Below are 27,232 nucleotides of genomic sequence, written 5' to 3' on the forward strand. Positions count from 1 at the left end.
TCTTCGCTTCCCTGGGACCGTCATCATGCTCCTCTGCCAGCCCGAGTCAAGAGGTTGACCGAGGCCACATCCCGCCTCATGGCAGTGCCACGGGGCCCCAATCCGTCTCCACGCAGCCCTACACCCCAAGCCCACCACCTCTCCTTCCACAGAAAAGAGCCCTGGTACAATGTCCACATTTTTATATTTATTTCCACAGTGATAACAGGGAACATATTTAGCTACTGCAGTAGAAAATAAATAATATCTCATTGATTTACGAGTTGAGCCCCATAACAATGAATTCCAACTATTAAAAATCTTCATTGACTTAACATTTATTGGATCAAATGCTAAAGTAAATGGAGGTCTCAAGAGTCCTTTGTGATGGGATGTGACTTCTAATGCCCAGGCAGGTTGACAGTGACAGCCCATGGCTCTGTACATGGATTTTTTTGGGGGGAGGGGGAGGGAAAGGTGCTGGGGATTGGAGCCAGGACCTTACCATGTGTTAGGCAAATGGTATACCACCGGGCACCATTCCCAGCCCTGTACATGAATTTTTTGACCCAACAATCAAAAAGAGATTCTGTAGTACTAGGTTAATTTTGATCTCGCCCTAAAAGGCAGAAACCACATCCCATACTCCTATGCAACTTATTATCTTGGCATATAAAAACAAATGAATGAGAAGAGGTGGAGGCATGAAGAAAATCCAGCTTCTTTTGGCATTAGGAGACAGAGATCTCAGAGAGGGGAACAGTGTCTGTGTCCACCTGCTCACGGCTGGTTGTCACGGTCCCCTTTAAAAGTGCCTGTAAATGCCGCCAGCAACAAGAAGGGACTCGATGGGACTGTGTTTGTTATAAAAGAAGCTAAGCATGTTTAAGAAACACACAAAGCAAAACCAGCCGGTGATGGCCTACGTACAAGACTTGTGCTTGAAGCTTTGGTGCGCCCCCGGGGCCAGCTGCTCAGACACCAAAGCCCGTTCCTGATTAATTATCGACATACGATGCAAACCAAACTATTGAAACACATACTTCGTTTTCAGAAGAGGGAAATAAAGGCACAGAAACCTGCCAAAATAGATTTTTTTCCATAAGAATAGTATGGTTGATTAAAATAGTTTATCACTAGTAAAACTTGTGTCACTAGAGCAGACATTACAAATTAGTTTTTAAAAAAATGACATTCACTGAATTCCTGGTCTGTGCATTCAATGTGAATAATCATCAAAAATATATTATACAATTAACGGTTTGTAAGGAGCTGTCTGGGGTTTCTACAGTACACTTAGTATTTCAGATGATAAGTACCACAATAAAGTATTAGATATCTACTGTTCCTTTCTATGCAACGTACGGTAGTTAAAGATCTGTCTCCTCTGAGTGCAGGCTCCCACTCACACAGTGAGATACACCTACACAACTTCCTCAGGGACCTCTGTACTCATCAAATTTTCGCCTAGAGTTCAATAAATTGTTACGCTTTAATAAATACTTTTGTGTATTTTGTTTTTAAGCTCAGCTTAAACTCTGTCAAGGAAACCATTTCACAGAAGGTATGGCACAACCTACTATCGGCAATATTCCTTGTTTATTAGAATCTGAAGATGTCCATGTTACATCAAATATAAATATATATTATATTTACATTTCCTTCTTAGCTTTTCAACTTAGGTGAGTGTATTTATAGATAATGCCACAAACACACCACTAGTGAAATCCTTAGTGCAGCTGGTAATTTCCTTCCATCAGATGCATATATGATGAGACAGCATCTTATAAAGAGGTGTCCTTTTTTTAATACAAGGAAAGAACGGGGTATCCATGAATGGAGGTCTAAGAATTTCTTAAAGAGTCTGTTCTGCTTTTTAATATTTCAAAATACCTGAAAAATGTGGTCCCTTTTTGCAGTACTATTCTCTACTCGGGGACAAAAAAAGTAAAATATGCATCTCAGAAAGGAAAAGAGCCCAAAGAAAAGAGAACCTGCTTGTTAGCTCATTAATCTGTTTAGTAAAGATCTGTTTTAAAATGTCTGGATGCTGTACAATATTATACAAAACAATCTTCAGCTCCAAAGCTGCTACATTTTCTTAGAGATCTGTTTGCCCGACTAACAGTCTGCTGCCATGGTAGGTCTTGGTCTTGGTCACTTCCGGTCATCGATGGTTTTAATGAATTCCACTGCCGCTGTGAACTGCATCCACCAATAGGACTCTTCTCCAGACAGACAACTGGCATAGAAGCTACTGATGTACTGCACAGTGGACAGCAGACAGGGTGGGTTTGCCTAGAGAAGTGAAGAGAAGAATCCATTGCTCAGATGCTAAACTTTGTCAGAATCATCTGCATTTGTGTGTGTGTGTGTGTGTGGTACTATGGATTCTACTTCTGAGCTATACTCTCAAACCCTTTTTTAAAAAATTATTTTAAGCCAGGTGTGGTGGCGCACGCTTGTAATCCCTGCGCTTGGGAGGCAGAGACAGGAGGATCGCACAGGTTCGAAGCCAGCCGTGCTGGCATTAAGAGACCCTGTTTCAAAAATATAAAATAGGTCAGCCGGGCGTGGTGGCGCACGCTTGTAATCCCCGCGCTTGGGAGGCTGAGACAGGAGGATCGCATGGGTTCGAAGCCAGCCTCAGCTACTTAGTGAGGCTTTCAGCAACTGAGACCCTGTTTACAAATAAAATATAAAAAAGGTCTGGGAGTATAGCCCGGAGGTAGAAAGCCTCTGGGTTCCACCCCCAGTACCACCAAAAACAAAAACAATAACAACAATATATATATATATATATATATATGGTCTGGGAGTGTAGCCCAGAGGTAGAAGGGCTTCCAGGAACCCCAGTACCACCAAAAAAAAAAAAAAAAAGTTTAAAACAGTCTCATTAGGTTGCCAAGAGTTTGGCTAATAAGCTGCTAAGGTTGTCCTCAAACCTGCGAGCCTCCTGTCTCAGCCTCCCAAGTACTGGGATTACAGGTGTGCACCACCATACCTTGGCTTAGTATCCGTTCTTTAACTGTACTTCTGTGAAAGAGATATTGGTCCTTTATAGAAAATAATCCCCACATTAAATTTGTAAATAATAATTACTATGAGTAGCAACTGTATATTGAAAAGGCAAAGGCAGCTGTGGTGGTGCACACTTGTAATCCCAGTACTTTGGAAGCTGAGACAGGAGGCTTGCAGGTTTGAAGCCCGCTTCAACAAGTTAGGGATGCTCTCCACAACTTAGTGAGAGCTTGTTTTCAAATAAGAAATAAAATCAGGCTGAGGGTCTAGCTCAGAGGTAGAATGCTTCTGGATTTAATCACCAGTGCCCTCCCCCCAAAAAAGGAAAGAAAAGGCAGCCCGAGTCTATTCCTAGCTGAATTCACCTAGAGCCTTCTATACTGGCATATCACCTAACCTTACTTGTTCTTAATGTGGCTGAACTAATTTCTGTGGTCTTTTCCAAAACCCCAGGACTCCAAAAGGTTAGATAAGAAAATAAATGCAGCAGGTTTGAGGCCAGCCTGTGCTACCTAGAGCAAGACCCTCAGTAACTTAGCAAGACCCTATTTCACAGTAAAAAAAAAAAAAAAAGGGTGGGGGGAGATCAGAGTGTGTCTGTGTATCTCAGGGGTGGAATGACCTAGGTTCAATCCCCAGTATTGGGGGTAGGAAGCTGATTGTCCAGGATTGGTCCCATTCTTTCTTTTGAAAACCATAATTCTGGGATAGAACACAACTTGACATTAGACACGTTTTTCTGGGTAAACAGAGCTTGACACTTGGAAAAGAGCTCTAATACTGTGTGAAGTCCTGCACCACCCTGCTCAGGATGCCACATAAAAACTTTGGGATTTTCTTTTTTTGGGGGTACAGGAGATATCCCGGACCCACAGGCAGTCTACCTCCAAGTTATACCTCCAGCCCGATTTTATTTCTTATTTGGAAACAGGGTCTCACTAAGTTGCAGAGGATGGCTTCAAACCTACAATCTTTCTATCTCAGCCTGCCAAGTACTGGAATTACAAGCATGCACCACCACGAACCCAGGGGTATTCTGCCTCTGAATGACAACCCAGCCCTATTTTTTAGTCTTTATTTTGAAACAGGGTTATCACTAAGTTGTAAAGGGCCTAAGCAGTAGCTGAGGCTGTCTGTGAACTGGGATTCTCCTGTCTCAGTCTCCCAAATGCTGGGATTATAAATGCGCGCCACCACACTCAGCTTATTGGTTTTTTTTAATGGCATCTTGCTAAGTTGCTGAGAACAGCCTCAAGCCCGGCTCAGCCTCCCAACCACTGGGACTGGAGACGTGTGCCACAGAGCCTGGCTGCCACATAAACTCTTTAATTGGTTAGTAGTAAGGAACCCACCTTTATCAACACAAACACCAAAACAGGAACAAAGTCGTCTGCTCCGGGGACAGAGTCCTCATTGGCCAGGCTCAGGAGGTTCATGATCGTGGAGCACATTCTCAGGATGCACTGCACTTTATCCCGGGGCGTCTTGTAAGCACTTATTGTCCTAATTTCTGATTGGGCAGATGGCCATGGGGCCTCTCGAAGATAAACCTGAGTGACAACACAGATAGCAGACAGATCCTGAATCCAGAGGCCGTGACTGGACCCTTGCGGCCTCCAACCAGAGGTGGCAGCGGGGAGGGGGGCATTTCCTTTTTAAATTACTATTGCAGTTTCTTCCCTTTTCACCAAGTTGAAAGAGTACGAAAAGCTTAACCTTTCAACTGTTACATAATATGCTTTGCGTTTTGAAATAGAGCAACCCAGGTATCCATTAATACAGAAAGTATGCAATAACACAAAACCTAAAATTCAGACAATTATCTTTCTTAAATAGCAGAAATGAAACTTCTGCATATTTAGTGGTTGATTCCAAAAACACAAAAAAGCTATTAAAAATGGTAGTTTAAAAACTAGTATGTATCCTCTTGCAGTAGTTCTAGAAATAAGATTAAAAAAAATCAAAAGTAATAAAAATTAAAACCTTTATGCTAATGTTCCATTAATGGGGAATTTAATAAAAATAACCTGAAAGGTCAAATAGCTAACATTTTTAGTTTTCTTATTTTATAAGAGATTAATTCAGGGTAAAAAAACTAGTATCAAAAACCTTTCAAGGTAATCTGATTTATTTATATTAACTGGATTTCGTTGTTTCTCCTGGAACAATAGTTCTCAGCCTTTGGAGTGCCATCAGCCCCTCTGCATATGGGCTGGGGCAGAAGCCCTGCCTGACCTCCTCTACGGGGTCCCTTTCTATGTTGGGGAATCTGAAGCACCAGAAACACCTTTGGGAATGTGACAGCAGGAAGAAGACCTAGTGCAAGTGGTGCTTTCTCTTTTACCATACTGGCTCGTTAACAAAACAGTGGCATGCACCTGGTACACCACATAGCTGCCGTTAACAGCGCCCTTGCACACACCCACATTACCTCTGGTATCTGCAGAGCTCGGTGGTTTGCAGTGACCACTTTAGACAATCTCTGGATATGTTCATGCAGAACCCTGAAAACCCCCCAAGATACATACGTAAATATGCATTTCAGAAAATAAGAGACACGAATATCACAGTTAACATTTTTCAAAACAGTTGACATGTTTCAGGTGTATTTCTAGTTACAAATTACAGTTAGAGAGAGACTTCCTATTAGCCGTGAGTATTCTTTCTTGTCAAATGGCTCATATTTAGGATCCATTTTATTTGTGCAGTACTGGGGATGGAACCCAGGGGCATTCGACCTCCAAGCTACTCCCCAGCCCTATTTTTTATTCTTTAATTTGAAATAGGGTCTGAGTTGCAAAGGGCCTCACTAAGTAACCATGATCTGCGAACCATGATCCTCCTGTCTCAGCCTCCCAATGCTGGGATTACAAGCGTATGCCACCATGCTCAGCTTAGGACCCATTTTAAAATGCCGAGAGCCAAGCGTGGTGGTGCATGCTTGTAATCCCAGTACTTGGGAAGCTGAGACAGGAGGATCACAGGTTCAAGGACAGCCTCAGCAAGCAGTGAGACTCTCAGCAACCTAGCGAGACCCTGTTTCACAGTAAAAACAAAACAAGGCTTTGAGTATTGCCAGCCCAGAGGTAGAATGGCAATGGGTTCAATGGCCAGTACCATACACAGAGACAAAACAAAACAAAACATGCTTTGTAAGCTGTGGGGTGCAGGGAAGACAGGAAGACTTCGTGTCCAGGACTAGGGCAGGATTCCAAGGAGAGAGGAGAGCAGCCCTTGGACACAATGATCAGGTAGTGAGAAAAAGAAAAAAATAAGAGGAGTAAGAGGCAGCAAGAACCAGAAACCCAAGCTCACAGCCTTCATGGGAAGGGCTCTGCCATCACCCAAGCCCTCTGTTTTTTGGTTTTTTGTTTTTGTGGTACTGAAGGTGGAACCCAGGGGCTTTTCTACCTCTGGGCTATACTGCCAAGCACGGGGATTACAAGCATGTGACACCACACCCTGCTCTGCAGGTTTATTTAAGGTGACAGATAAAATTGTGTTTATCATATACAACATGGTGTCTTGAAGCACATGTTCATATCTAATAGTCAAACTGATTTAATTAACCTATTATTTTTCTTTTTTCTTTTTTTGCTGGTCTAGGGATGGAACCCAGGGGCATTCGACCTCCAAGCTACAGCCCCTGCCCTATTTTTTACTTTTTTATGTTGAAACAGGGTCTCACTAAGGTGCTGAGAGCCTCACTAAGTAGTTGAGGCCGGCTTCAAACTTGTGCAATCCTCCGGTCTCAGCCTCCCAAGCGCTGGGATTACAAACGTGTGCCACCACGCCTGGCTCCTAACCCCTCATTTTAGATGAAAATAACTAGCATTAAAAAGGTGAAGGATTTGCCTCAGCAGGGGCCAGACCTCGCTCCCTGGCTTCCAGTTTCCTTCTGGGCACTCTGCTTACTCTCTTCACTCTGTAGAACCTGCAGAAATGTCACCATAGGAGAATATGCTTCAAGGTTGCTCTCTGTAGTAAATACAGTTCATGTGTTCCCACTCTTTATCCCATGTCCAGTGCCAAACACTGGTGGCTCTGGAGAAAAACAGGCCCGGGGTGGGCTAATGGCCTCTGAGGCTATAAGCACACAAGGGAGGAAGGTGGGAACAATATTAACATCCTTTTCACAGGAAAGGGCAACCTCTTAAAATTTCTGCAGGCCTGGGAGTGAACCTCAGTGGTCGAGTGCTTGCCTCGTACATATGAGGACCTGGGTCCCATCTGTAGCACTGCAAAAAATAAAATAAAAATAAAAAATTTGTGTAAGCCACTATACCACTCTGTGAGATCCTACTAAAGGGACCATTGAGAGCCGCTGGGCACAGTAAGCTGGGCACTGCAGCTGCTGAAGACAGCTTTAACATACTTGGGGCAAAAGCAGGACTGCGGAGCAGACTCAGGAGAGTACACGAGAGGAACAAAAATGCTAAACCCCTCATACAATCAATATCCCCAAACACACTGAGCAGTAAGTCAATGTTACCACCACAGATTTTTCTCCAAAGTGTGTGTGTGTGTGTGTGTGTGTGTGTGTGTGTGTGTGTGTGTGTGTAAGTCACCCACGGGCATTCTACCTCTGAGCTACACTCTCAGCCCTATTTTATTTACATGTATTTATTTATTATTTATTCATTTTTGTAGTGCTGAGGATGGAACCCAGGGGCATTTTACCTCTGAGTTATACCCCCAGCCTATTTTTTAGTCTTTGTTTTGAAACAGGGTTTTACTGAGTTGCAAAGGGCCTCACTAAGTAGCTGTGGCTGTCCATGAAATTGCAATCCTCCTGTCTCAGCCTCCCAATGCTGGGATCACAAGCATGTGCCACCACACCCAACTTATTTTTTATTTTGAAACAGGGTCTCACTAGGTTGATGAAAGCCTTACTAGTTGCTGAGGCTGTCCTCAGATATATGGTTCTCCTGTTTCAGCCTTCCAAGTATTAGGATTACAAGCGTGCACCACTACACCTGGTTATATTTTATTTTTAAACAGGGTCACACTAAGTTGCAGGGGGCCTCATTAAGTCGTTAAGGCTGGCCTCAAACTTGCAATCCTCAGGCTTACTTTTTATTTAATTTGCTGTGGTGGGGATCAAATCCAGAGCCTTTTGTGCTCTACCAGTAAGTTATGTCCCTAACCCTCAGGATTGAAATAACTTTAATGAGCTATAACTCACACACCACAGAATTCCTAGTAAATATATAATGAGCACAAATGAGAAGCGAATCTCTGTGTTTGATGCTGTGACATACTGGCAAATAAAAGCATTACTTCCAGCTCTCAGGGAGGGGACAAACCAACACGGGAGAGATCAAGTGTCAACTGAACATGCAAACCAGCCAGGCGTGGTGCCACACGGTTGTAATCCCAGTACCTGGGAGGCTGAGATAGGAGGATCGCAGGTTCTCGGCCAGCCTCAGCTATTTAGTGAGGCTCTCTGCAATTAGTAAGACCCTGTTTCAAAATAAAGAATAAAAAATAGGGCAAGGAGTGTACTTCAGAGGTGGAATGCTCCTGGATTCAATCCGCAGTATCATAAAGCAACAAACATGCAAACCAGTGATCAAGTAGAGAGGACAATGGCATCAATGTCTAGAGGCAGTTTTGGTTGTCACACTGGCTGGGCATCTAGAACACAGAGCCCAGGGATACCACAGCCACAGGAAGCCTGGTGCTATCAAAGAACTGCCTGGCCAGATGTCAGTGGTGCTGGACTCAAGCAAATGGTAGGTGGCAGCATGTAAGTGCTACAGAAAAGCCTCCAGGCCTGAGAGTCCCAAGGAGGCTTTAGCCAGGCGGAAAAGGCTTCCCAAGGAAGTAATGCTTGGCTTGAGATCTGAATGGGAAGTCAGAGGCGATCACAAGGAGCAGGCAGGGAAGAACATTTGAGGCATGTAGCAGTGCCTTCCAAATAGGCTGTACCATTTCATGCTCCTTCCAGCCTGACTGCTCAGGCTCCTAAAAGCTGAGTATTATCTTTTTTGTGTGTATTACTGAATATTGAGCCCATGGCCTCTGGCATGCTAGGTAAGTGCTTTACTGCTGAGATACATCCCTACCCCTTTTTAAATTTTATTTCCAGAAGAGATCTTGCTAAGTTACCCAGGCTGGCTTTTTAACTTGACAAGCCCTTGACTCAGCCTCTCAAGCAGCTGGGATTTCAGGTGTGTGCCTCTGAGCACGCCTGTCATTCTTTTGCACTGTATAACTCTAATGGGCCAAAAGTGGCAACTGACATGTCTCCTTCTACATCAGACACTAAACTACAGGCACGGCTTTCCTCAAATATGGGCTACCTGGGCCGGGCGTGGTGGTGCACGCTTGTAATCCCTGCGCTTGGGAGGCGGAAACAGGAGGATTGCACAGGTTCGAAGCCAGCCTCGCTGGCTTAAGAGACCCTATTTCCAAATAAAATTATAAAAAAATAGGTCTGGGAATGTAGCCCCAAGGTAGAAGGGCTTCCAGGAACCCCGGTACCCCCCCCACCCAAAAAATATATATGGGCTACCTGATCCACATCTCCTCATCGTCCAACACAGGCACTCAACACGGAGTACTCACTGGTCACGAAGTATGTCCCCGTCCTGGTTGGGGTAGAAAGCCAGCTTGAAGATGCGGTTCATCACACTGCGCTCAATGGCGAGCTGCGCGTCCTGAAGCTGCTCTTCACTTGCATTTTGCCATATGACGTCCTGGGCCATCACGCCATAGAGAAACTGCAGGAAGTCTTCTACCTGAGCAGTTTTATCATCTGCTGCTGTGAGTTTCTGAAAGTCTCCAGAGAAAATAATGACTGATAAGTTACACCAGAGAAACAATCTTAAGGAAATTACAACAGTCCTCCCCTTATCTTTAGCTTCATTTCCCACAATACTTGGGAGGCTGAGATAGGAGACTGATAGGAAGCTAAGATATCTGAGATAATCGAGGACCCTCGATTCAAAATATTAAATAGGAAATTCTAGAACTAAACAATTCATAAGTTTTAAACTGCATGCCGTTCTGAATGGCACAAAGAGATCTTGCGCCACCGCTCCATCCAGCCCAGGAGGTGGGCCATGCCTTTGTTGGGCTCAGGAGCCACCTGTTATCACTATGGCACAGACAGCTCAGTACTATCTGCAGTTTTTGCAGTCTCAGGCTTTCACTGCAGGGTATTAGAGCTCACCCCTGCGGAGAAGAAGCTAATGTATAGTAATCTTTTTAATTGCTAGTGATGCAGACACAACCTTAAAGCCAAAAGCGTCTGGGTGTGGTTTATCTTAGGAGAATATGCAGCCAAATCATTAAAATCAAGAAAGCAAGAAATATGTAAACATGTATGCAAAAGAGGTTTGTTTAAAAAATATGTTGTTTGAGGAGGAGGAGGATGGCCGAGGGTGCTGGCGCCAGTATAGGCAGTGGTGGTGGCGGCGGTGGTGGGGGTGACGGGATCTTAATAAAACCAAACAAAAATCTAAAGCAAAATGAAGTCGTATTGAAAGATGTGTCAGCTTTCTAACCAAAGTATTTTATGAAGTTTTTTCTAGAATTGAAAAAGGAAACCAATAGGAAGCTAGATCAGTTCTTAACTTCCCCTCAATTTTATAGGAACTGATGATGAAATTAGCATTCTTAATTTTTTGTTCTTTATTTACCATATCATTTGTGTGTGTGTGTGTGTGTGTGTGTGTGTGTGTGTGTGTGTGTGTGGTACTGGGGGTGGAACCCAGGGGTTTTCTACCTCCGGGCTATGCTCCCAGACCTATTTTATATTTATTTGGAAACAGTGTCTCACTAAGTAGCTAAACCTGCTCCAAACCTGTGCGATCCTCCTGTCTCAGCCTTCTAAGCACTGAAATTACAAGCCTGCGCCACCACGCCTGGCTACCATATCATAGAAGGGTTCCTGGAAGCCGTTCTACCTCCAGGCTACACTCCCAGACCTATTTTTTATATTTTTATTTGGAAACAGGGTCTCTTAAGCCAGCGAGGCTGGCTTCGAACCTGCGTGATCCTGCTGATTCTGCCTCCCAAGCGCTGGGATTAAAAGTATGCGCCACCACAACCGGCACTACCATATCATTTTTTTTTTTTGCGGGTCTGGAGATGGAACCCAGGGGCATTTTACCTCCGAGCAACACCCCCTGCCTTATATTTTATTCTTTATTTTGAAACCGGGTCTCACTGAGTTGCAGAGGGTCTCACTACATAGCTGAGGCTGTCCACAAACTGCGATCTTCCTGTCTCAGCCTCCTGAATGCTGGGATTACAAATGTGCGCCACCACGCCCGGCTTACCGTATCATTTTTTTTTTTTTTTTTGGTGGTACTGGGGTTCCTGGAAGCCCTTCTACCTCCGGGCTACACTCCCAGACCTATTTTATATTTTTTTATTTAGAAACAGGGTCTCCTAAGCCAGCGTGCGCGGCTGGTTTCGAACCTGCGCGATCCTCCTGTCTCCGCCTCCCAAGCGTGGGGATTACAAGCGTGCGCCACCACGCCCGGCCTTACTGTATCATTTTTAATGTCAAGGTTTAGCATTTATATTTTGTCTTGAGATAATTACTCATATAAATCATTTTGTTTGCAATTCTATATTTCAAGAGATTAAATGCTCATCAATAATCAAAAAAATATGTTGGTTTAAAAAATGAGAAAAATGAGCAAAGTGGGGTAGTACATGCATGCATGGGGAAGTTAAGACAGGAAGACCATAGGCTGGAGATCATCCTCAGCAACTTAGTGAAACCTTGATTCCAATTATTTTTTTTTTTTTTGGTGTGTGTGTGTGTGTGTGATACTGGGGATTGTAACCCAGCAGCATTCTACCTCTGAGAATTCTACACCCTGGCCCTTTTTTTTTTTTAGTCTTTTTTTTTCCTTCTTCTTTATTTTGAAACAGGGTCTCACTGAGTTGCAGAGTGCCTCACTGAGTAGCTGAGGCTGTCTGTGAACCACGATCCTCCAGTCTCAGCCTCCCATATGCTGGGATTACAAGCATGTGCCACCACGCCCGGCTAGTCTTATTTTTTTTTAAACAGGGTCTGAGTTTGAAGAGCCTAAGAAGCTGAGGGTGTCCACAAACCACGATCCTCCGGTCTCCGTCTCCTGAATGCTGGGATTACAACCATGTGCCACTATGCCCAGCCCAAAATAAAAATCAAGGGATGGAGGTAAAATGCCCCTGGGTTCAATACCCAGTACCAAAAAATAAACAAGGGGGAAGGAAAAAAAAAAAAAGAGAGAGAGAAATTGTGTAGATCCAAAAATTTACCAACTTTCCCAAATTTAAAAATAAAATTATAGGAATTAGGTGTGGTGGCACATGCTTGTAATCCCAGCATTTGGAAGGCTGAAACAGGAAGATCACAGTTCGCAGAGAGCCTCAGCTACTTAGTGAGGCCCTTTGCAACTCAGTGAGACCCTGTTTCAAGATAAAGAATAAAAATATGGGCTGGAATGTATCTCAGAGGTAGAATGCCCCTGGGTTCCATCCCCAGTACTACACACACATACAAAAAAAAAGGCTATAAATATTCAATCTGGGAGATAAACAAAATTTATTGAGACCAGATATCAAAATTTAATAATTATTAATCCACAAAAAACCGAGCATTTAAGGAACTGTTCAAAGGCATGCACATACTTTATACCAACTAGCAAAGCAAACAAAACAAAATTCCCCAATCTCCCTAATGATAAATGTCTAAAGATATGCTTCATCTAAAAGTACTTAGATGCTGGGCGTAGTGGTGCACGCTTGTAATCCCTGCGCTTGGGAGGCGGAGACAGGAGGATCATGCCGGTTCGAAGCCAGCCGCGCTGACTTAAGAGACCCTGTTTCCAAATTTTAAAAAAAGTATAAAAATAGGTCTGGGAGTGTAGCTCTGAGATAGAATGGTTTCCAGGAACCCCAGTACCACCAAATAAATAAATAAATAAATAAATAAATAAATAAATAAATAAATAAATAAATAAATAAATGTACTTAGTTGCGCTGGGCATGGTAGCGCACACTTGTAATCCCAGCATTTGGGAAGTGGAGACTGGAGGATCGCAGTTCGTGGATAGCCTCAGTGATGCCCCTCGCAACTCAATGAGACCCTGTTTAAAAAAAAAAAAAAAAAGGTCTGGGGGTGTAGCTCAGAGGTATAATGCCCCTGGGTTCCATCCCTAGTACCACACACACACACACACACACACACACACACACACACACACACACACACACAACTTAGTTACCTTGAATGAATTCCCTTATCTTCTTTTCTTTGCTTTCAAGCAGTAATCTCACACAGACTGTGGTAAAATATCGGTTGGCCACCTCTTTGTCTCGCAAAACCCTTTGCAAGAGCCTTTCCAGATGAGCCTGTGTGGTCTGAAGTCCTTGTCGACAGCGAGTGAGATAAGCAATATATGGGGCTCTTTTCCTAAACAGAAAAATGTTTGCAGGACATCAAATATATACAGAGCACACTTTTTTTTTTTTTTTTTTTTGGTGGTACTGGGGTTCCTGGAAGCCCTTCTACCTCCGGGCTACACTCCCAGACCTATTTTTTTATATTTTTGAAACAGGGTCTCTTAGGCCAGCGCGGCTGGCTTTGAACCTGCGCGATCCTCCTGTCTCCGCCTCCCAAGCGTGGGGATTACAAGCGTGCGCCACCACACCCGGCTATACAGAGCACACTTTCACAGGAGACTAAGAGTTTTAATTTTCTAACGCAGATGATATATATTCACAAGCATATCAAAGTCAATCACTAAGCTGAACATGAGAAGGAGGAACGGGGAAGGAGGGGTGGGAATTGGGGGAAGGCTAAATGAGTGACGCGTGCATGTATGCTGCTGCCATCTTGTACTCCGTTAAGATGTATGACTACAATGCACCAATAAAATAATTAATTATAATTATTATATTCCTGGTTTTATAAACTGGCATGTCAGATTGCAGACAAGTCTCTTAGGGACTGCTCATGTTGTCAGCTCAAGAAATAGAACCTTTGTCAATGTCTGTGATGAACATTACCTACTGGGCTGAACACAGCTGTTCACCTCAGTGAATGTTACCAAGTTCCAGTTGTATACCTGGTCTACTTTACACCGGAGCACAGTCTCTACACTGGTAGGACCCCGTACTTAGGAAATGGACTGCTCCAGAAAATAAGCTGGATGCAATGGTGCACATCTATAATCCTAGCTACTTGGGAAGGTGAGGTGGGGGAATAAAAAATTCAAGGCCAGTTGGGTGTGGTGGCGCACACTGTAATCCAGCATTTTGGAGGCTGAGACAGGAAGATCATGGTTTGTAGCCAGCCTCAGTTACTTAGTGAGGCCCTTGGCAACTCAGTGAGACCCTGCTTCAAAATAAATAATAAAGAATAGGGCTGGGAGTAGAATGCCTCTGGGTTCCATCCTCAGTACTGCAAAAAAAAAAAAATCAAGGCCAAGTCAGGCATCTTCGTGCATACTTGGGAAGACTAAAACAGGAAGATCACAGGTTTAAGGACAGCCTCAGCAAGTAGCGAGACTCTCATCAACCTAGCATGACCCTGTTTCAAAACAAAAACATAAAACGGGCTGGGGGTGTAGCTGGGAGGTAGAATGCCCAAGGTTCAATCCCCAGTACAACCAAAAAAAGGCTGGGAATCTGGCTTAGAGGTAGACATCTGTCCACCTCAACAGAGCAGGCACACTACCTGTAGTCCTCAGCAATGGAGGCCAGCAGCTTCCTGCAGGTCCTGTTATCAAAACGGCACACACAGCGCATTGTTTCTTGAAGTTGAGCCATCAAGTTCTTATCTTGCAAATTAATTGCTTCAGCTATTTGAACTTTTAAGAAACATACAATTTCATTGTCTAAATAAAAAATAAAATAAAAACCAAGAATTCTGTTATTATTGAGAATTTCCGTGGGTTTACACAGATGTATGTAACCTCTCAGCACCTGGGATGTCGAGCCTGTTGGACCTGTGTAATATCAGAACGAAGCAGCACTTGCCACTTCCTGTTAGTAAATACGTGATAAACTGTCAGTAACCAAAGCCCTTACGTGACACTAAGATAAATGGATTAAGTTGAGCCAGAGGGAATGGCTGTACCGCTCAACAGTGGACACTAGCAATTTCACTTGTTTCAAACTGTAAATACAGGAATAACTGAACTATCATGCATGACATGCCTTCTGGGTCTGTGTGGTCTGGTAGTCCGTTCCTTGTTGAATGGGTTAGCACTGGAAAGGCAACCGAGTCCGCAGAGCAAAGAGCCAGCCTCAGTTTCTTTTTCGCATCTCTGAAGAATGAATAGAGAATACATTATTTTTTTGTGTGTAGAAATGATTGCATTCTTTCTTTTCTGGTATTGGAAAATGAACACAGGAGAGTTCTACCTCAAAGGTAAACCCCCAGTTCTATTTTATTTTTCATTTTGAAACAAAGCCTAGGTTACTAAGTTGCTGAGGCTGGCCTTGAACCTGGGATTCTACTCTCAGCCTCCTACGTACTGGCAGTACAGGTGTGTGTCACCATACACTACTGAAACCAGATTCCTTTTAGGGTCCAACTGCTGAGCCATCTACTGTTACCTGGTAACAGAGTCCTCCTCAGGTAGGCTTTTCCTCCAGACACCATGGCCCTTCCGACCAGGCAACCATGGAGTTTTTCTTATCTGCTAGTGCTTTTGGCCATTTCTGGTCTTGTGGGGCCTGGGTCAGGGCTTCTGTTCAATTTTTAAATATCTTTTTCTTTTGTAGTACTGGGGGTTAAAGCAGAGGCACTCTACCTCTGTGCTACACCCTATTCCTGTTTTAACAATGAAAGAGAGTCTCATTGGGTTGATGAGAGTCTAATTTGCTGAGGCTGTCCTTGAACCTGTGATCATCCTGTCTCAGCCTCACAACTGGCTCCCAATGTTGAAACCTGCCATCTAAAGGAGGGGTCTTGACGGGCGTGGTGGCGCACGCTTATAATCCCCGCACTTGGGAGGCTGAGACAGGAGGATCACACAGGTTCGAAGCCAGCCTCAGCTACTGAGTGAGGCTCTCAGCAACTTAGTGAGACCCTGTTTCCAAATAAAGTAGAAAATAGGACTGGGAATATAGCACAGAGGTAGAAAGCCTCTGGGTTATACCTCCAGTACCACCGAAAAAAAATAAAATAAAACAAAGGAGGGGTCTAAACTGGGCGTGGTGGCACACACTTATAATCCCAGCATCTGGGAGGCTGAGACAGGAGGATCATGGTTTTCAGCCAGCCTCAGCTACTTAGTGAGGCCCTTTGCAACTCAGTGAGACCCTGTTTCAAAATAAAGAATAAAAAATTGGGCTGGGGTTGTCGCTCAGAAGGTAGAATGCCCTGCATTCTATCCCCAGTACCGGGGGGGGGGGGGATTGGGAAGAGACATGTGTTAATAACTGTTGAATCTGGATAATGCGTACATCATTCTACCTGTAAACATTAAGAAAGAGAGAGACAGAGAAAGAGGGAAAGAGATACTCTGTAAGTCCACAAGAGATAATTGGCACTTTATTTTTGTGTTACTGGAGACCGAACCCAGAGAGGCATTCTACTTCTGAGTTATATCCCCAACCCTGTTTCATTTTCTTTAAACAGGATCCCTAAGTTGCAGTGGGCCTCATGAGGTTGCTGAGGCTAACCTCACATCTGCGGCCCTTCTGTCATCATGCTCAGCTGGTGTTGTGTGTGTGTGTGTGTGTGTGTGTGTGTGTGTGTGTGTGTGTGTGTGTGTGTTACTGGGGATGGAACCTAGGGGCATTCTACCTCCAAGCTACATTCCCAGCCTATTTTTTTTTTTTTTTTTTGCGGGTCTGGGGATGGAACCCAGGGGCATTTGACCTCTGAACTACAGCCCCTGCCCTATTTTTTATTCTTTATTTTGAAACCGGGTCTTACTGAGTTGCAGAGGGCCTAAGTAGCTGAGGCTGTCCGCGAACCGTGATCATCCCATCTAAGCCTCCCAAATGCTGGGATTACAAGCGTGTGCCACCACGCCCGGCTCCCAGCCTTATTTTTTATTTTGAAACAGGGTCTCACTGAGTTTCAAAGGGGCTCACTAAGTAATTGAGGCTGGCTGAGAACCTGGATCCTCAAGTCTCAGCCTCCCAAATGCTGGGATTACACAAGCTTGCATCACCATGCCCGGTACTTAGTAGGTTCTTTAAAGCTGAAGCTTCTTGTCTGAGGAAGCAGAGACTCCTTATCAAGGAAAATGAATTGCTGGGCATAGTGGTCCACACCTGTAATCTTAGCACTTATGAGGCTGAGATGGGAGGATTGCAGGTTCAAGGACAGCCTCAGCAACTTAGTAAGTCCCTTAGCAACTTAGTAAAACCCTGTTTCAAAAATGGAAATCAAATTAAAAATAAGTCCAGAATTATAGCTCAGAGGTAGAATGCCCCTGGGTTCAATCAACACCAAAAAAAAAAAGGAAAAAAATATTCAGGATCCCAAAGTCATTTACTTTCTCAAGCCCCATTGAGAAATAAGAGGCCTGCTCAGGGAATGGAGAGGATGACAAAAAGCAGCTCCACTAGTCCTGATCCCAGTGCAGGACGACTCCTAACCACCCGCCTCCTCCCGCAGGTTTGCACAGGCAGGAGCACCGCCACTTGTCTCATGTAAGTTACCTGGTGGCTCCTGTGGGCATGCCAGTTCCTTTAAATCCCTGAACAAGTGCTTCTGACCCATGACTTCCACAACAGAGCACGGCTTCTTAGGAAACAGCCTTTCATTTTCACCTCTGCTTTGCAAACTTACTATTAAATGACTGAATGAATGACTTGAAGTGATGAAAATAGTGATAAAAATTCAAACCTCCAAACCCCAAAACCACAAAAGGATAAACACCTGTAAGAAAAAGCGGAATCCTGAGGGTGGGCTGCTTGGCTGGCAGAGTCTGGGAGATCATCGGCTGAGATGTTCTGCAGGGCTTCATCGCGAGGAGAGTCATGTGCACTTTCGCCATCACCCATGACCTCTAAACAGAACCCATCATCCAAGAAAAGGATAACTACATTACTCTGAATATTCGGTACCAGCAAGTACTCTGAGAACTCAACCATAAATTAACACTGTCTTACAATAAGAATTCTTTAGAATAAAAAATAGGGAGAAAGAAAACTTCAAACATTTAACCGAGTTGTCAACAACGTGTCAACAGAGCAGGAAAACATGATTTTTTTTTTTCATTTGTTTGTTTTTGTGACTCCGAGGACCGAATCCAGAGGCATTCTACCTCTGTGCTACAGTCTCAGCCCTACTTTGTTTTTTATTTTGAAATAAGTTCTAAGTTGCAGAGAGCCTCACTAAGATGCTGAGGCTGGTTGTGAAGTAGCAATCCTCCAGTCTCAGCCTCCAAGGACTGGGGATACAAAGAGTGTGCCACCACGCCTGGCTAGTTTTTGGTCATTCTAAAAGGTAGCAAAATAGAAAAATGTAAGTTCCCCTCTCCTTTCATTCCTTTGCAGGCCACTAGATCTCCTCAGGGCCAGCTCGTGTTAACAGTTTGTTAGAAGGCACTCTTGGTACACAGCATGAATCTATATACTGTATACCAGTTATATTTTTATGCACTTTTTTGTCGTTTATCTTGAGGATTGTATCATACTTTTCTGACAGCTATTCAGTATTCTACTATAAGGAAAACAGAATCTTTTCAAGATAAGTAGCAAGCAACAATGTCCTAAGAGCTTGCCACCACAGAGAGACAGAGAGACTGGGGGAAATTACAGTTCTGACGATAGTGAAAAGGACCTCTGCCCTCTAAAGCATGCACTAGGTCCCTCTGAGCAGTCACCCAGACTCACTGGATGACTCTATGGCATCTGAACATCTGCGGGTACCCAGGTGTAGTGGGAGAGGACAGAGACAAAGTCTGTAATTAATTTTGAAATATTTTACTGATTCCTCTGGCTTTTGGATTGAACCCAGGAGTGCCCTACCTCTGTGCTATACCCCAATTCTATTTTCCTTTTTTTTTTTGCAGGTCTGGGAATGGAACACAGGGGCATTCAACCTCTGAGCTACACCCCCTGCCCTATTTTTATTCTTTATTTTGAAACCGGGTCTGAGGTGCAGAGTGCCTCACTTAGTAGCTGAGGCTGTCCATGAACCGTGATCCTCAGGTCTCAGCCTCTCGAATGCTGGGATTACAAGTGTGCGCCACCACGCCTGGCTTATTTTCCTTTTATTTTGCATTTGTGTGGTTCTGAGGATTGAATTCAAAGGCATTCTACATCCAAATTACACTCCCAGCCCTATTTTATTCTTTTTTTTTTTTTTTTTTTTGTGGTACTGGGGTTCCTGGAAGCCCTTCTACCTCCGGGCTATGCTCCCAAACCTATTTTACACTCTTTTTTTTAAATTTGGAAACAGGGTCTCTTAAGTCAGCGTGGCTGGCTTCGAACCTGCGTGATCCTCCTGTCTCCACCTCCCAAGTCAGGGGATTACAAGCATGCGCCACCACGCCCGGCTTATTCTTATTTTGAAACAGGATCTCACTAGGTTGATGAGAGTCTCACTATTTGCTGAGGCTGTCCTCAAACCTGCCATTCTCTTGTCTCAGCCTCCCAACACTGGAATTGCAGGTGTGCACACATGCCCAGTTTATTCTTTCTTTTAAAGGGTACTTAAATTCCGATTACCTTCATCGCTATGGTAAATATGACTATTCAAATCTCTGTCATGATTATCACCTGCACTTTCATAGCTTGCCATTGCTCCATCACTAGGGCTGGTCCGTTTAATGGCGTTCCGGTACTTGTCCAGAATATCTTCAGCAGCTTGAGCTTGCGCACTGAGCCTAGGGCTGGGGTCATCTGCAGGGGAAAGGAGGTGAGAGAATCAGCTCCTTGGGTCTGTAGTAATGCTGATGTTAGTATGACACCGGTAGCATAATCCCAAAGGCATATTAGGAGGTAAGACTTAAAAAGAGCACATATCTCAGTGTTAAGAGGCACCATGCAGCTGCCCACGCGTCCCATTTCTAGGTCTATGAGCCTTGCCAAAGCAGAAAAGTAGGAGGAGCAGCTCCACCTTCTCATCATCACCAGAATTCTGCCTGACAGCGCCAAACTTCAGTGCAGACTGAATGGGTGACAGGCATCTAGGTGCTTACATTCAAATCAGTTATTAGTAATTCATGCTAACCACACATTATTTATGTGCGGACTTCACTTCGTCAGATATCTCCATGCTGAAGGAGGACAAAAAATTTACTATTCAAACTTAGACATAAGCCCTATTTGTAATGGTGAAAAATGCCTTTCTCTATCTTCATGAATCTCTCTTAACATCACATTGGAAAGCTGCAGATGCCGGGCGCAGTGGTGCATGCCTGTGATCCCAGTATTTGGGAGGCTGAGACAGGAGGACTACAGGTTTGAGGCAAGAGCATGGTAACCTAGAGGGACACTATTTCAAAATAAAAAATTAAAAGGGCTGGGGGCATATTCTGGAGGTAAAATACCCCTGGCTTCAATTCCCAGTACAAAAAAAAAGAAAAAAAAAAGAAAAAAAAAAAGCAAGCTACAGATCAGATCTGTCTCATCAGATCTCATCAGCGCAGCTGCTGGGACAGAGCTCTTCTGTGCACGCGGTGGTCAGACGTTCTGATAGAGTGCTGGAATGGCACCTGGGATGCACACAGTGGAACTTATCACTAACACAAATGCAGCTGTTTACTGACAGGACTGCTGACCTGCCAACAAGAGCAGCATATTAAAAATACTATCCTGAGGCCGGGCGTGGTGGCGCACGCTTGCAATCCCCGCGCTTGGGAGGCAGAAACAGGAGGATCACACAGGTTCGAAGCCAGCCGCGCGCGCTGGCTTAGGACACCCTGTTTCCAAATAAAAATGTAAAAATAGGTCTGGGAGTGTAGCCCGGAGGTAGAAGGGCTTCCAGGAACCCCAGTACCACCAAAAAAAAAGAAAAAAAGAAAAAAAAATACTATCCTGGAGTCTAAAATGGTAGTCATTAAATAACTGAGTTGTCAAACCAAAGAACTGCTATACAGCTACAAGACAAAATAAAATTCCAGAGTGAAGCGCAAACTCCCGGGATAGAAGTGGACAATGGGTAACCAAACACATCTACATTCTAGTAGAATTCTCTTTTTAAAAAGTTTTAAAATCACATCAACATTGCTAGACTATATAACGATGTTTATAGTACATATTAGGCTAGGGATAGCTCAGTGGCAGAACACTTGCCTAGCATGTGCAAGGACCTAGGCGTACTCTTCAGCACTGCAAGTAAAACAAAACAAAGAGCAGCTAATGTCAGCAGCTGCTAGCACTTACTGAGCACTGTGTAGCATGTGCCAGAATTGTGCTAAGCGTCTCCTATGAGCTATCTCAATCGTCAAACACGCTTCCAGGGCATAATCTCACCCTATGTCTCAGCAGAGCTGAGCAAGGCACAGGTAGCTGAGGCAGCGTGTTCACAGCCTCCTCTTTTGTTTCCATAAAACAAGAATTCAGTAATCATGACTATAAAACCTCATTAAACTATCTATAGGGAGGATTTCCAAAGTAATTTATTATTTTTGCTATAAAAGTACTTAAACTTACAAGAGATTCCTGATAAATCTCAATCTTTTTCAAAATGTAAGTTGATAAAACCTTTATTACTACAGAATCTTGCTTGGAAGAGGAGTATTTTTTGGTTAGTTTGTGAGTGCTGCTGAGCATTCTAAAAAAGGGACAGAATAATTTGGTTAAATATATTAAGAACCATCCAGGCGTGGTGGTGCACACTTGTAATCCCAGCACTTGGGAAGCTGAAACAAGAGCATCGTGGTTCGTAGCCAGGCTCAGCTACTTAATAAGGCCCTTTGAAACTCGAGACCCTGTTTCAAAATAAATAAAAAGCAGGGCTGGGGGTGCAGCTTAGAGGTAGAATGCCCCTGGGTTCCAACCCCAGTACTGAAGAAAAAAAAAAATATATATATATATATATATAACCATAATCCATAATGTTGCTATAACATTTATAGTAACGCCATTCTTGAAAATTTTATCCCAGGAAAATAATTAAAATAAAAATATTAGCTGGGCATGGTGGTGCACACTTGTAATCCCCATGCTTGGGAGGCAGAGACAGGAGGATGGCACAGGTTTGAAGCCAGCCATGCTGGCTCAAGAGACCCTGTTTCCAAATAAAATATAAAATAGGTCTGGGAGTGTAGCCCAGAGGTAAAAGGGTTCCATCCCCAGTACCATCAAAATAATAATAATAATAATAATAATAATAATAATAATAAATAAAAATAAAAAATAAAAATTTTATATATACAAGGTTAAGAGTACTATTTTCATTATTAAAAAATTAAAAACAATTTAAATGTGTAATAGTAAGAGAATGTTTACACTTTAGTAGACTCAGTATTTTATAATAAAAAATGATTCAACAGCCAACTATACCTGGTAGAAATTGGGAAAGGTTTATAAAATGACATGTGGTAAAAGAAAATGTAAAGTTCCACATGTAACTTTATGATTACATCATGAAAATACCAGCCAGCCACTGTGGTATATGCCTGTAATCCCAGTACTTGGGAGGCTGAAGCAGGAATACTGCAAGTCTGAAGCCAGCCCGAGCAACTCACTAAGACCCTACCTTAAAATTAAAAAAGGGTTGGAAAGCCAGGGATGGTGAAACACACTTGTAATCCCAGTACTTGGGAGGCTGACACAGGAGGATCACAGGTTCAAAGTTAACCTCAGCTACTTAGTGAGGGACTTCCCGCAACTTAGTGAAACCGGGTTTCAAAGTAAACAATAAAAACAGGGCTGAGGGTGTAGTTTGGAGGTAGAATGCCTTTGGGTTCCATCCCTAATAACACACACACACACACCAAAAAAAAAAAAAAAAACACACAAAAAAGAGAAGTGGATATAGCTCAGTGGTAGAGCACCCCTGGGTTCAATCCCCAATAGCAAAAAAAAAAAAAAAAAAAAAAAACACAAAAAAACAACAAAAAAAAGTGTGGTAGTGCACACTTATAATCCCAGCATTCGGGAGGCTGAGGCAGGAAGATCATTATTCACAGCCAGCCTCAGCTTCTTAGTGAGGTCCTTTGCAACTCAGTAAGACCTATTTCAAAAAGAATAAAGAATAAGCTGGGCATGGTGGCGCACGCTTATAAACCTAGCACTTGAGAGGCTGAGAATGTAGGATCGCACAGGTTCGAAGCCAGCCTCAGCTATTTAGAGATAGTGAGGCTCTCAACAACTTAGTGAGATCCTGTTTCCAAATAAAGTATAAAATAGGTCTGGGAGTATAGCCAAGAGATAGAAAAGGGTTCCACCTCCAGTACCACACACACACACAAAAATAATAATAATAAAAAATTAAAAAAAAATAGGGTTGGGGTTATAGCTCAGAGGTAGAAAGCCCCTGGGTTCCATCCCAATACTGAAAAAAAAAGATTGTGAGACAACATGAACAATAATTAGAATGGCAAGATTATGGCCAGACTCTTAACAAATGTCCTTTTATAACATTTTTAATTAATGATAACTTGTAATGGATCATTAATTAGGTTAGGACTGGGTAGAAATTTTTACGTCAACCAGAAAGCTAAACTGGTTAAATCAAATCAAACAAAGTGAATTATGGGGGAAAATCTTATTCTGATTAGCTTCTAGTCTCTGCACTAAAAATCAAGAAAAATATAATCTATCATTTCTCCAAAGTCACTGATTTTATTTATTTACTTATTACTTTTACAATTGTGGGGACTGAACCCAGGGACCTGTATATGCGAAGCAACTGTTCTATCACTGAGTTACACTTCCAGCTCCAAAGTTCCTAACTTAAATTTTTAAAAACTAAAATGATTTCACCCAGAGTAATTCAAAGTAATACACACTTTGGTGTTCTTCTATCACCAGGAACATGAAAAAGTTACGTAAATACCTCACCAAAGAGGCAATGTCTTTCCACCCAGATGGGCAGGTCTTGATGAAGAGGGCATGTATGATTTCACTAAGGCCCACAATACTTAGCACAGGGCCTGGGTAGGTCACATGTCAGCAAGTATTTGCTGGCTGAATGAGACAGGCCGACTTTCTCAGAAGGAAACCACAGTCTGTATACACAGCTCCTGCTGCCACACTCCGTTTCAAGTAAAGAAGGGATGCTTTATTTGATATGCTAAGACATTAGATAGACGTAAAATATATACAGCTAGACATTTGAAAAATATGCATTAGAACAGGATTGCTACCTGTATTTTACTGATCTCTTTGAAAAGGAGGGTCGTTTGAGTGTGTGTGTGTGTGTGTGTGTGTGTGTGTGTGTGTGTGTGTGTTTACTGGGGATTCAACCCAGAGGCATTCTACTTCTGAGCTGCACCCCCTATTTTATCTGTTTTATTTTTATTTTGAAACACGCTCTAAGTTGTTGAAGCTGTCTTTGAACCTGTGATCCTCCTGTCTCAGCCTCCCAAGTATTGGGATTAAAGGCATGTACCATCATGGCCTGACTTTGAATCACATTTTTTAATTTAAAAAAATCTTGGCTGGCTGGGTATGGTAGCTCACCTGGGCAGACATAAAAGATGGCCTGGGCAACTTAATAAGCCCTGTATCAAAATAAAATCAAAAAAGGGCTTGGTATATAGCATACTGGCACACTGTCCCTAGGTTCAATCCTTAGTACAGAAAAAAATTTTTAAAAAAGGTAGGCGAGGTGGTGCATGCTTATAATTCCAGTATTTGAGAAGCTGAGACAGGTCAATTACAGGTTCAAAACCAATCTCAGCAATTTAGCAAGGCTTTCGGTAACCTAGCAAGACCTTGTTTCAAAACAGAAAATCAAAAGGCTAAGAGTGTAGCTTAGAAGCAGAATGCTTCTGGATTCAACCCTCAGTTAAAAAAAATCTTCATTTTAACTTAATAGGACAGTGAGAAAACATACTTAAAAGCAAAATAAGAAAAAAATTAACTTCCTTCTAGATGCTTTATAAAATCTAGCAAATAATATCCAATTCAAAGTTGGATCATTAGCCAGGTGTGATGGTACACGCTTGTAGCCCCAGTACTTAGGAGGCTGAGACAGGAGTATTGCAGGTTCATGGCCAGCCTCAGCTACTTAGTGATGCCTTCCACAACTTAGTGAGACCAGGTTTCAAAATAAAGAATAACAAACAGGGCTGGGGTGTAGCTTGGAGATAGAATGCCACTGGGTTTAACCCCTAGAACTCCAAAAAAGAAAAAAAAAGCTAGGTCATTAATAGGACCTTCCACATTCTTCCCTTTTATGGTATTTGTTCATAATGTACCAAGAAGAGGCTACAGAAACACAAATGCTGAACATGGTAAGAATCTCATCCCTTGTATTTCCCTTGATAGCAGTGTTAAAATAGTTCAAGCTGTAACAAATTAGTAAAGTTTTAAAAACTTTTATTATGATTGGCATTTATGATACTGTTTGAACAATCACTTTATCATGAAAAAAGGAAATGATTAGGTAAAACAGAATTTCATTGTGCTCCTGAAAAATAAGAACAAAGTACAGATGAAAATAAATTTAGAATTCTATGATCAATGTTAGAGAAAATTATCCATTCAACGGCCTGGAGATGAGGTGTGTACAGCACCACCACCGTCCCCACTCTCCCACGAGGCACCGGGCCACCAGCCCGCTAGACGGCGAGCTGCTGAGTCTGCCTAGAGGCTCAGGATCAGGCCCTCGTCACAGCAAAGTTATGACAATGAGGATGAGGATGGTGGTGGCGGTCTGCAGGAAGAGCACACTGAGATTCACTGTGGCTGCCAGCTGGAGACCACAGAGCCATGAAGGACATTCTCCCCACCGTACACACACAGACACACTCTTCTAGAAAGGCAACGCTTATGGAACCCAAGGAAAAGTGTTATGAAATATGTGCTCTGGGAATGAAGGAGCCAGGAAGTCCATGGTCTACAAACCTGTGAGTGTTGAGAATCTGTCAGGCCCCAGATCATCTTTGTCTTTTTCTTGTTTTTCTTTCTTTCTAAATGGTATAGGAGCTGGAAATTAAATAAAGTCAGTAGTGTGACATATAAAATACTGTGCTACTCGGAAGTTAACCGTGTGCCAACATTTCTAAGTGAAAGGAGGTTGAATAGTTTAAAAGCTAAGAATTCCCAAGCGTCGACTGATAATCATTCTTAAAAATAGCACTGAAGTCCTTACAGAAGCTTTTCGAATCTGCTTTGGAGTCGTCTGCCATTGGAAGAATGACTTAACAGGGATCGGTGGGGAACATATCAAAACCACTGCCTCTTCGCCTCTCCTCAAAAGCAGCACATTCACAGCTCCAGCCTCACTCTTGCCTCCTCCAGGGGCTCAGGGACAACAAGAATACACTCTCCTCCGCTCCTGAGCCAAGCACTGGGGAGGGCCTGTGGGACAGGGCCTAGCTTTTGGATGATTTCTCTGTTCAGGAAAAGAGGTTTTTGACAACTCAAATGATGCCAGGTATTCACCCAAAAAAAGCACTTTTATACAACTCCTTCCAAAATGAACACTCAAATAATGGTTTAGGGTACAAACATTTTCAATGAAGAACAAAAAGCTTAACTTTATTCCAGGAATATAAAGGATGATTTTTTTATGTTAAACTACCCATACCATCCTATTTTCCTGAACTAAGTAGTAACAATACATCTATCAAAAGTCCTAGATGTCTAACTTCAGTGGCATATATTATTCATTCATTTATTTATTTATTTATTTATTGTGTGTGTGTGTGTGTGTGTGTGTGTGTGTGTGTGTGTGTGTGTGTGGTACTAGGGATGGACCCAGGGGCATTCTACCTCCAAGCTACACCCCCAGCCATATTTTTATTTATTTTTTGGTGGTACTGGGGATGGAACCCAGTGGCATTCTAGATCTGAGTTATACCTCCAGCCCTATATTTTTTATTCTTTATTTTGAAACAGGGTCTCACTAAGTTGTGGAGGGCCTCATTAAGTTTCTGAGGCTGGCTTTGAACCCGCGATCCTCCCGTCTCAGCGTCCCGAGTACTGGGATTGTAAGCATGCACCACCATGCCCAGCATATTTTTATTTTGAAACAGGGTCTCTCAAGATTGATGAGAATCTCACTACTTGCTGAGGCTGTCCTCAAACCTGTGATCCCCCTGTCTCAGCCTCCCAAATACTAGATTACAAGCATGTGCCACCACACCCGGCTCATATGATATTTAAACAGTGACCAACATAACTTCCATTTATG

The 27,232-nt window shown here is 43.0% G+C and overlaps 1 protein-coding gene across 5 annotated transcripts in view; it reads right to left on the minus strand.

Moving 5' to 3' along the window:
* Window positions 1–2,136: 2,136 nt before the first annotated feature.
* The window catches only part of GAPVD1 (GTPase activating protein and VPS9 domains 1), a gene marked incomplete at both ends in the record, with an annotated part of 65,734 nt that continues 40,638 nt past the window's right edge, over window positions 2,137–27,232 (minus strand). For 2 of the 5 annotated variants that reach the window (XM_080709239.1, XM_080709236.1), the window contains 10 exons: window positions 2,137–2,277; window positions 4,353–4,550; window positions 5,432–5,504; window positions 9,571–9,784; window positions 13,233–13,420; window positions 14,687–14,846; window positions 15,169–15,278; window positions 17,852–17,981; window positions 19,699–19,821; window positions 25,942–26,022. In XM_080709239.1, the coding sequence (XP_080565365.1) occupies window positions 2,137–2,277; window positions 4,353–4,550; window positions 5,432–5,504; window positions 9,571–9,784; window positions 13,233–13,420; window positions 14,687–14,846; window positions 15,169–15,278; window positions 17,852–17,981; window positions 19,699–19,821; window positions 25,942–26,022 (1,418 nt within the window). Of the gene's footprint in view, window positions 2,278–4,352; window positions 4,551–5,431; window positions 5,505–9,570; window positions 9,785–13,232; window positions 13,421–14,686; window positions 14,847–15,168; window positions 15,279–17,851; window positions 17,982–19,647; window positions 19,822–25,941; window positions 26,023–27,232 lie in introns of all 5 variants that reach the window. The other 3 variants (XM_080709238.1, XM_080709237.1, XM_080709235.1) reach the window with 2 other exon arrangements.

The sequence above is a fragment of the Muscardinus avellanarius genome, assembly GCF_963383645.1.
Source record: "Muscardinus avellanarius genome assembly, chromosome: 13".
NCBI lineage: Eukaryota > Metazoa > Chordata > Mammalia > Rodentia > Gliridae > Muscardinus > Muscardinus avellanarius.